Genomic DNA, 10476 nt, shown 5'->3' with positions numbered 1-10476 from the left:
CGGGCTGCGCTGTCCCGGCCCCGCTCCGCCCCGCTCCGCCCTCCGTGCGCCTCGGCCCGCGCCGCTTCCGCCTGGCCCGGGCACCGGCTGCAGGTAGGCTGCTCCCTTCCCTCCCCTTCCCTTGCCGGCTTTCCCCTTCCCTTGCCGGCTTTCCCCTTCCCTTGCCGGGGCACCGGCCCGCGGTCTCGCCCCGGTCCCGCTCCAACCTCCTCCCGCCCGGCCGTGCCGCCCGCGGGGGGACACGGGGCAGGCCCGGCCCGGCCCGGGGAGGGAGGGCAGTTGGGCAATTGCAGGGTTTTCACGAGACGGGAAAACAAAACTGAGATTGGAAACTTCCCCCAGTTGAGAGTTATTCCGGGGCGTTTGCTGGGGCTGCCTTTAAATAGGGCAAGTTTCTGCAGCGGGCTCAGGCAGCGCCCGGAGCAGTGTCCAGCCGGGAACCCGCTCCTCCCCTCCAGACACTGCTCTTGTTTAATTAAAATCCCCTCAGAGGCCTGGGGTGAGTGCAAGGGCTCAGGGACCACCGGTGGATGGGGATATAAAGCTTCCCAATGAAAGAAAGGACGTGGAGCTGCTGGAGAGTCCAGAGGAGGCCACGGAGCTGCTCCAGGAGCCAGAGCCCCCCTGCCCTGGAGCCGGGCCGGGAGAGCTGGGGGTGCTCACCTGGAGAAGCTCCAGGGACACCTCAGAGCCCCTTCCAGGGCCCAAAGGGGCTCCAGGAGAGCTGGGGAGGGACTGGGGATACGGCAGGGAGGGACAGGACACAGGGCATGGCTTCCACTGCCAGAGGGCGGGGATGGACGGGGTATTGGGAAGGAATTATTTCCTGTACTCTTCCCTGATAACACAGGTTATGGGCTGGAAAGGGTTTCCTCTCCACCTGTTTTATTCCTTGGCTGCCACCACAAGGAGCCTGTGAGACCCCCTGGAACCAGCTGCCTGGAGGAGACACTTGGATTTACCTAAATATAGCATTATTCCATCAATTATTTCAAACCAGCAGTAATTAATGTGAAATGAAGGCAAAGAATGTGCTCTTTGCTTAATCACAGAGTTGGAGTAATGCACAGAGCACTGGCACAGCTGCAAGCACGGAAGAGATGGAAAAATATTTGGGAGGTGTGAGAGAGCCTGGCAGCCCCAGGAGATCCCACATCAGCCCTCTGAAGGCTGTCCTCTGTTCTCCTCACAGATTCCCAGCACAGAGAGGCCCCAGCTCCGAGCCCAGGCCCTGGGCACCAGACGGGTTTGTGCGGTGCAAGGAGCACCCCGAGCCCCACAGGGACACGCGCCTCTGCCAGAAGATGCTTTTCCCACCCCTGCTCCAGGCCAGCAGCTGCTGAGATGGCACAGAGCACTGAGCTGCAGCCGAGCTTCGAGGCTGTGTTCAATATCCTGTCCCAGGCCCCACCAGAGAAGCTGCTGAACCTCAAACTCAAGCTGAAGCACTCGAAACCTGGGCCCTGCAGCAAGTTACTGCAAGCTATGGTCCACCTTACTCTGGGGCAAGAAACGGATGCAAGAATTTGTCTGGATGCCTTGAGGGACAACAGGGCAGCCCAGTACATCCAGCAGACCAAACTGGGCACTGCAGGAGAGCAGCAGGACAGGGAGGATTTGCAGCTGGAGCCAGGTGCCACGGCACTGCTGGCACAGGTGTACACAGTGCTGGCACAGGAGCAGCTGTGCACTCCTGAGGCCAGGGACAAAGCCTGCCAGGCCAGCGAGGACACTCAGCGGGGGACACTCAACAACGTCCCAGCCCAGGAACAGGACAAACAGGGCTCTGCAGCCAGTGGGGGCTCAGGGGACAGGATTTCGACGCTGAGATCCCACGAGGATGCAGGATTTCCCCACACAGCCAGCTCCCACGGCGTGATGAGGAGTTCACCAGTGCAGATCGAAGGCAGCTCAGCCCTTTCAGGCCCACGGACCCTGTGCTCTGTGGGGAGCTCCTCCCTGCCCAGCTGTCTGGAGATCAGTGTGTCACCAACAGCTGCTTTTCACAGCCAGCCCTCTGTCCCCGAGCGTGTCCCCCAGCCCGGCCATGCGGCACAGCCCGAGGGGGACACACAGAGCCAGGGCCCGCAGGAATCCAGCTGGGCCAGCACACCCAGCTCTCCCCCCGGGCAGGACGCAGCAGCCCAGGGGCCCCGGCCAGAGAAGGTTCTGCAGCTCAATCCCTGTCACCCCACCCCTCTCCCTGTCCCTGAGACACCGCTGCTCCCAGAGCCTGCCCAAAGCAGCGACGTGTCCAGCACAGTGACAGAGCCCCACGCACCGAGAGAAAAGCAGGATGAAAAGCAGGATGAAAAGCAATTATCTGCTGGTGTCCCTGACCCAAGGGCTGCAGTGGACACTGCTCCTGCCCACATGCCCATAGAGGATTCCTACATTCCAGAGGGCATTCCCTGTAACTCTGCTCCTGCTTCTATTTCAACCTGTTCCCTTCCTCCTCCTACTTATTCCTTCACCTCAACTCTTCCTCCTCTCCAGGAACCTCACTCCAACCCATTCCATTCCCCTCCCCTGCGCTCATCCCCCTCTCTAGCCTGGTCTGCTCTCCCAGCCATGGATCCATCAGAGCCAGATGGTGCCAAGTTCTTCTCGTTTGTTGTCCTGCACGCCAGCGAAGATGAGATTGTGGCCCACAAGGTGAAGACCCAGCTGGAGAGCATGGGGGTGTCCGACGGTGCCACGCTCAGTGAGGATTTCTTCATTGCCGGGCGCAGCCACATGACCTGCTTCCAGGACGCCATGGAAAACTCTGCCTTCGTGATCCTCCTGCTGACCAAGAACTTCCCCTGCAACCTGTGCCTGTTCCAGACAGACACTGCTCTGATGCAGTCCATCCTGGACCCCTGCAAGCGACACTCAGTCATCCCATTCCTACCCAAGGCAGACGCCCTGGAGCGCAGCCAGATCCCCGTGACGCTCAGTGCGCTCGTCACCCTGGACGAGAGCTCTCCCCACTTCCCCAGGAACGTGCAAAAGACTTTTAACCCCAGGAAGATGAGGGAGAAGAAAGCCCTGTGGGAGCAGATGCAGAGAAGGAAGCTCCAGGCGCACTGGGCACGGCAGCAAGCCCAGCAGCACCTGGCTGGCCTGAGGCTGGGCTCCCCTCCCTGGGTGCCCCCGGCAGCGCCCCGGCCGTGGCCAGCAGAGCCCCCAGCGCAGCCCTGGTGTCCCCCTGCCCCGAGGGGACCTCCCCCTGCCCACACACAGCTGCCCCCAGGCCACTACAGCATCACACCAGGCCAGGGGGGGATCCCACCCCTCATCATCCAAAACGCCCGCATGGTTCAGATCGGGAACCACAACGTGATGCAGGTGGGAACTGCCCCACCTGGGCCCGGGGACAGCCAGGAGCAAACCAGGCACAGGGTCTGAGCCGGGGCAGCCGAGCTCAGAGACAAAATTGATTTCCAATCACGGGTTAGAGTGATTCTGCTGGAACTGGGACTATTATTCTATGCATCAAGAGTGCCATTTTCCTGACGCACAAGAGAAAAGTCTTCATTTTTTGTTGGAAAAATGACGTGGTAATCTCTTGGAACTGTTCTTCCTGGTGCTTATTTTCAAGTAACTGAGAAAATTATTTTCCTGATTGTCTGGAGCTACTTGAAGATTTTATAAATGAATTTTAATTAATTTATTTGTGTTCCTCTGGTTCTTTCCCATAGAATTAGAAAAGAGATAGTCAGGGATATATGGAAAACTATTCTCCATGTTGACTGGAGAGGCTGGGACATGGCACTGACCAAATGATTTGAGGGACAATCCAAGGGATGTTTTGGGAAGCTCTCTTTAAGGAAAAAGTGGAATGAAAACCCAAAAGCAGTGAGCAGAGTAGTGCAGGAGGGCAGAGAAATCCAGGGATGGGGAGTGGGAGGGGTGACTTTGCAGGATCTGAGCAAGGGATGCACCAGGCTGGTACCTACTGAGCTTTAACACCAGGAGGGCACCTGCAGCAAAGCCCTCGCTCCAGGCACAGCCGTCTTCCCGATCGTCAGCAGAGGTCACCCCAAAGCCACCGAGAGCCTGGAAATGGGACTGTTCCCTCGGAGCAGAGCCCAGAGCCGGCTCAGCCCGTGCCAGGAGCAGGGCAGAGCTGCAGGCTCCTGAGGAGCCGCTCCCTGTCAGCGAGGGAGGGCCCGTGACCAGCACAGCAGAGTGCAGGTATTATTGCACATTGCAGGGATTCCTGCAGCTCCGTGCGGGCTCCGGTCACTCCTTGGCTTCCCCAGCAGGTTCCCAGTGTGTGTCCCAGCAGCTCCAGGAGGATCTGAGCCCATCCCAGCCCTGCAGCCTCTGTCCAAGAGCCCTCCGAGCCCCAGGCCAAGCCCTGAGTGAGACACGTTACTGAATCCTTGGAGGAGACTCTGGGCTGCCCCCAGCTCAGCTCCCAGCCCTCAAACAGATTGGATTTTAACTCTGCAGCACCCACTGACAATGGATTAACTCATCTACTCCTTCCAGAGCCTGCTGGCATCCTCCAGCTGCTGGAATTCCTTTAATTCTCCTGCTCTCCCTCCTCCAGAGCACCATTAAGAGGTGCTGTGTCACTGTAGTTCCTGTCCCCCGCAGCTGGTGCAGGGCAGTCCCTTCCCTGGGAGCACTCACATCCCTCCTCCTCCCCTACTATAAATAATCGTGCAGAATCAGTCAAGTGGGAGCTGCTCCAGCTTGTAAACAACCCCAGCACAGGCACATCCAGCGTGCTTGGATCACACAGAGGGGAGGGAGAGCTGTGCCTGGGGTACAGGAGGGTCTGCAGCCACCACAGTGCAGAAAAGACTCCTCTCTGGCCAAGAATTAACAAAATAATCACTGGAACATTGCCCTGCTCTCCACAACTCCGTGTTTTGCCCACATGGAGCTGGCCCTACAGTCAATCAGGCCTGTTCAGTGTAATTACCCCTAAATCATGCAGTGATTTCTTCCACCCTGTAATTACTATCAACATTTAATTGCTGGGCCCTCTATGTAATTACAGATTATTTGTGTGTTCAAAAAAAAGTGAAGCCTTTTCCATCACACAGAATATTCTCCTCCTTGGGGCTGTTGCAGCACCTGACTGGATCCCCCAGCTCCAGAGCTGCTCCTGCCTGGAGAAACTCCCTTCCCACCTCTCTCCTGCCAGCAGCCCAGACAGAATTGTCCTGAGCAGCCCCTGCCTCGGTGCTGAGCCCACCTGGCTCCCTGCACCTGCCTGGCAGCTGCTCACCTGCAGCTGGAGATCACCTGCAGCACAGGAGGAGTGTCTGGCTGGGAGCAGCCCGGCCCCAGGCTCCACAGACACGCCTGAAATGGCATTTTTACACAAAGGCATCACCATTCACCACGGCATCGAGAACTAAGGATGGAGCAATGAACGACAGGACAAACATTCCAATGTTTTATCCACCCACCCTCCCCGGGGAACACCCAGCATTGCTGGGATCCAGGTCCCTTCGTGGAACTAACTCCAGTACCATTAACTCCTCTGTTTTTACCATCCCTGATGGATCTGGGGTTGGAAACCAAACTGATGACAGCGTGTTCCCCTTTGCCGTGTCCACTGTCCCACGTGTGTAAGCCAACACAGATCCTCTTACACTGTTTGATTTACATCAAAACATAAGGCAAAACATAGAAGAAGAGGTGTCATTTCAGTGCCAGCGTTACTCTTCTCCAAGGGAAATGTTTGGAACTGCAGCACAGATTGGCTTTTCACAGGAGTAATCATGAAATGAACCCATCACGCCTGTTAATTGCAAACACCCCAGATCCATACCCACGGTGTCCCATTCCTGGGAAACAGACTGAAAATAGAGGCAGACAGCTGAATATAGGGGAGTATCAGGAAGAAGTCCAAGGCGTTTGCATTCTAGCAGCCATTTTTTGTTTTATTATTTAAAGTTAAGAGCGCTCATCAGCTCACAAAGGAACAAATCCCATTCCTGCAGTTTAGTTCAGGTTTCAGCCAAAAGGGGAAAAAAAAAAAATAGAAGGCAGCTAAACTAACTCTGCACTTTACAGCTCAATTCAAGTTAAACCTCCTCGCTTTATAAATAAATGTTATAGTTAACACTGCAAAATGTACTGGCAGATCTACAATACCTTGAAGGGGCAGAGCATGGTTATTGAGGCTGATAAATACAAGTAGAGAAGCTACGGTAGCACAGAGAGCGAGGGTGGTGGGGCCAGGGGTCTGCTCTCCCAGGTGGGACCTTCCCCAGAGCTCCAGGCAGCTGCTTCCCCCCTCAGCTGTGCTTCCCACCCTGCTCAGGGCCAGGGAAGAGCCACGGGCTGCCCATCATCCCCTGCACAAGGACAAAGCACTGGAAACTCTTTTGTTTTCCACCACGGAGGGTTCGGCTCACGGAGGCAACAACCTGCCCTGAGACTACAGAGTTAGAAACAAGGTGGGTGCAGATCCTCATCAAAGGAAGGAGCTTGCCCAAACAGCAGCCAGGTGAGATTTCAAATTCCACCTTGGAAGTAGCACCATCCTCAGTGAAGTTACAAAAAAAAAAAAAATTAAAAAAAGGAAAAAAAAAAAAGACTCAAAAGCCCAAACCAGCTGCTAAGAACCCACTGCACGAGGCTTCAGAAAGGGGCAGTACCAGAGCCCAAGCAGGTGATACTAAAACCCCAGAAGGACAAGGAGGCACCTTCAACTTTCATTTCTTGCTTCTTCCTTCAGCCCACCCTGGTGCAAACCCACCACAGACACTCACTTGCCTTCATAACCCCCTCCAGGCACCTCCACAGCGCAGGCACCTCCTGGCCTAAAGGGCTTGCGAGAGCTCAGCCTCAAAAACAGTTCAAAATGTGCTGCTCCGGCTCCCCAGCCATCCACACTGACCCTTCCAGCTCAGTCCCTGCTGCCCTCTGGAGCCAAAGCACGTACATGCTGGGGATGGAGGGAACGGGTGTGGAATGGACAAGCCAAGGGCCTGAACACCACATCAGGATTTTGCTCTTAAAGTAGTTTTTTCCTCCCCATTCATAAACTACAACATCTATGGATGAAACTGCATAACCAGAACTGACCTTCCTCTATCTTACAGGATTGGAGAAGTCTTGCAGCATAGATAGGGCCTGGCTCTACGAGAGAAAAAACATCCCAGCTTTACACACAATCACGGAAATCTCGGGCCTTTAACACCATTTGCTACTTGGCCAACCAAGAGAGAGACAAACCCCATCCTCAGCACACCCAGCCCTGTGCCATCCCCGGGCAGAGCATGAGCCCCTCAGCTGCTGGGCATGGGCTGTCCCAAACCTGACAGGAGGGAGGGGAAGGGATTAGCTGGAGGGTATTTTATTCCTCACTCACATTCTATCAGTTGGGTGTGTGGGGTGGGGAGGGCCAGAGCACGTGGGGGGTGTGTGGCTGCTCCAAAGCTGAACACTGAGTTAATCCAGCACTAGTGGGAGACGCAGCAGGTCCCAGGGAATCTCCATCTCCTTCCTTCTCAGGACACGGTGGTGGCACGGGGAAGGGCAGGGGCTGTGGCCTTCCGTGGACACAGTGCACTGGAGAGAGCTGGTACCTGAAGGTGACAACGAGGGACAGCCACGAGCTCTGGGGCCTCCTCCTCCCCTGCCCCGACATGCCAGCTGGGTGGTGACAGATGGGGACAAAGCTCAGCACAGCGACGGCCCTGGGCACTTTGGCACAGCCAGCCCGAGCCCTCCAGCCGCACGGCCTCAGCGGGGTGGGGACAGGCCGGGGACAGGCCGGGGACCGTCGGCTGTCGCGCCCTAGTGCAGCTCAATGAAGGCTTCCAGCTCCTCGGGAATGAACCCCTTGTAGGGAATCTTGTGCTTGTCCAGGGCGCGAGCAGCAAGGCACTGGAGGGTGATGTAGTTGAAGGGCTGCATGGTGCTCTTGGTGAGCAGCTTCTCGTCCAGCAGCTCGTAGGCCGTCTGCTTGAAGGCGTTGGTGGCGTCCATGTGCGCCCCGGCCTCCATCAGGGCGCTCATGATCAGCGGGCAGTTGTTGCGGGCGGCCACGTGCAGGGGGGTGTTGTTGTCATAGTCCCGGCTGTCCGGGTCCGCCCCGCACTCCAGCAGCAAGTTCACCACGTGCAGCGACGGGAATTTGCCCACGGGGTAACGGCCCACCATGGTGGTGTCCTTGTCCACGGCCATGTGCAGGAGGGTGAAGCCGTTCTTGGCGCGGGGGCTGCACTTGAGCAGGCGGTAGATGGTCTGGCGCTTCTGGTGCTCCTGCTCCGGGGTGCACTCCACCTTCTCCAGCAGGAAAACCAGGTGCAGGATGATGGCCAAGGTCTTGGTGAACTGCGCCGAGTCGGCCACGGGGTCCTTGCCGTGCACCAGGGCCCTCTCCACCTCCCGGACCCCTTTGCTCAGCACCCCGATGAGGTCGGAGAAGCCCAGGTGGGTGGCTAAAGTGCCTTTGGAACGGTCCTGGAGCACGTAGGAGTAAAGCTCGGCGAAGGAAAGGAAACTGCTGGCGGTCATGGGGCTGAGGGGCTCCAGGTTGCCTTGCTGCATGTCCAGGGCGTACTTCCACAGGTTGATGCAGCGCTCGAAGTTGCCGGAGTCGGCGTAGACGGCGCCGCGGTAGCGGATGTAGTAGGAGGTGTCGGGGTGCGAAGGGCCCAGGATGCGCTCCCGGATCAGCAGCGCCTGCATGCGCATCTCGTCGGGGTCCGTGATCAGGGCCTCCAGCTCCTCCAGAGAGCTCACCTCCCGCGAGTAGTCGTAGGCCAGCACCAGCTGCCGGGGCTCGGGCTTGGGCAGGTACTTGCCGCCCTCGCAGCGCAGCTCCATGGCCCTGCGCCAGTACTTGTGGGCTCCCAGCAGGTCTCGTTTCTTGTCCACAAAGGTGGCACCCAGCAGCTCCAGCGCCTCCACCGCCGCCTCCCGAGTGCAGAACACGTGCGGGACCTCGTCCTGACTGGACGCCGAAGCGGCGCATCCCTCACAGCCCTCTTCACCGCAGCCCCTCTGATGGCTCCCGCCTGAGGCACAGCTCCCGCTGTGGCTCCCCGCAGCCTCGTCCTGCTGCAGCCCCCCCTGGATCAGGTACTCCACGATGTTGGTGTGGCCGGTGACGCTGGCGGCGAGCAGAGGGGTCATGCCGTAGCCGTCCTTCTCCATGCGGGCCTTGGAGCGGAGCAGCAGCTGCAGGATCTCCAGGCTGCCCGACTCGGCGCAGTCGTGCAAGGCCGTGTTTCCCTTCACGCTGCGCCGGTTCACATCGGCCCCTTTCTCCAGCAAATACCGGGCGATCTCCCGGTGCCCTTTGTAGCAGGAGATCATCAGGCACGTGTGGCCGTGCCGGTTGGCCACCTCCAGGTCGGCGCCGCGCTCGCCCACCAGGTACCGCACGATCTCCAGGTGCCCGTCGAAGCAGGCGGCCCGCAGCGGGGTGGAGTTGGTCAGCGTGGTCTGGTTCACCGAGGCGCCGTGGTCCAGCAGGCTCCGCACCACGCCCAGGTGCCCCGCGGCCGAGGCCGCCCACAGCGGCGGGGCCCCCTCGATGGTCTCGCCGTCGAAGCTGACGGAGCCGCCCTCCTCCACGCGGGCCCCGCAGTGATCCAGCAGGTACTCCACCACCTCCAGGTGTCCGTGCCGGGCCGCGATCAGCAGCGGGGTGCTGCCGGCCCCGGGGCCGCCCCCGCCGCCGGGCCCCGCCGTCAGCGCCTCCAGCTCCTCCCGGCTGCGGCTGCCCAGCAGCTTCTGCAGCAGCTTCAGCTTCCCGTCGCGGGCCGCATTGTACACGGCCGTGCGCAGGTCCATGGCGCCAGCGGCCGCCTCCAGGCCATGGACCGGCGGCGGCGGCGCGGCCCCAGCGCGGCGCGGGGCGGGCGGGGGCCGGCGGGACCCCCCTGCCCTCAGTGCGGCGGGACCTTCAGCGCCCGGGCCCGGCCGCCATCTCAGGCTGCGCCGCGGAACAAAATGGCGCGGCGCGGGGCGGAGCGGGAGGCGCCGGGGACGATGGTAGCTGTAGTCCCGGGAGCGGCACGGCCCGCCCGGCGCCGCGCCGCGCGCACTCTGTTTCCCAGAAGGCAGAGCGGCCGGGCCCAGGGGGGAAGGATGTGCGCCCTCTCCTTGCGGGGCATGCTGGGCACTGTGGTCCCCTCGCCCCAAAGCCTCTGCCGCCGCTAACGCGGCTCCACCAGCGCCGGGACTGCGCTTCCCAGCGCGCCCCGCGCGGGCCGGGCGCTGTCCACGGGGGTCTGTGACTCCCCGCGTGTGCTGGTTCCACAGCGCGTTCATTTCTCTTCAACTCCTTGATGTTTTAGCACTTCGAAACACAGCGGCTGCACAGCATCCATCTGACGTGGTTTAATTGCAGGCTTTATAAACTCGTAATGGCCTGAGCTGTATCGGAGCCACAGAGATGACGCAGCCCAGCCCACGGCCCTGCACAGGTCTGGTGATGCGTTTTAAAGTACGAGTTTCCTGCCTTGGAGGTGGCAAAGCGTCGTCCCCACCAGCGAACACAGATTTATT

The 10476-nt window shown here is 59.4% G+C and overlaps 2 protein-coding genes across 3 annotated transcripts; one reads left to right on the top strand and one right to left on the bottom strand.

Moving 5' to 3' along the window:
- The first annotated feature begins 56 nt into the window (after positions 1 to 56).
- Positions 57 to 3645, top strand: TICAM1 (TIR domain containing adaptor molecule 1). Of its 2 annotated transcripts, none has more exons than XR_010724057.1 (2): positions 57 to 93; positions 851 to 1243. XR_010724057.1 is itself a non-coding variant. In XM_066205904.1 (2 exons), exon 2 carries the CDS (start codon positions 1345 to 1347, stop codon positions 3388 to 3390), a length of 2046 nt encoding a protein of 681 aa, XP_066062001.1. In that variant the 5' UTR covers positions 57 to 93; positions 1193 to 1344; the 3' UTR covers positions 3391 to 3645. The 2 variants fall into 2 exon arrangements, 1 of the variants encoding a protein (XP_066062001.1); XM_066205904.1 differs by having other exon boundaries at positions 1193 to 3645.
- A 2222-nt stretch (positions 3646 to 5867) lies between these two features.
- FEM1A (fem-1 homolog A) lies at positions 5868 to 9909 on the bottom strand. Its single transcript, XM_066205903.1, has one exon. The coding sequence runs from the start codon at positions 9757 to 9759 to the stop codon at positions 7753 to 7755; it is 2007 nt and encodes a 668-aa protein (XP_066062000.1). The 5' UTR covers positions 9760 to 9909; the 3' UTR covers positions 5868 to 7752.
- Positions 9910 to 10476: the final 567 nt, after the last annotated feature.

This window comes from Chamaea fasciata, unplaced genomic scaffold, assembly GCF_029207755.1.
Source record: "Chamaea fasciata isolate MVZ Bird 193981 ecotype frontalis unplaced genomic scaffold, bChaFas1.0.hap1 SCAF_28, whole genome shotgun sequence".
In the NCBI taxonomy this organism is placed as follows: domain Eukaryota; kingdom Metazoa; phylum Chordata; class Aves; order Passeriformes; family Sylviidae; genus Chamaea; species Chamaea fasciata.
Note: the sequence above shows the minus strand (reverse complement) of the source record. Positions and strands in the feature narration are given on the sequence as shown.

Excerpts from the sequence above, each read along its gene's own strand:
- TICAM1 (XM_066205904.1), top strand. The coding sequence starts at position 1,345 with ATGGCACAGAGCACTGAGCTGCAGCCGAGCTTCGAGGCTGTGTTCAAT.
- FEM1A (XM_066205903.1), bottom strand. The coding sequence starts at position 9,759 with ATGGACCTGCGCACGGCCGTGTACAATGCGGCCCGCGACGGGAAGCTG.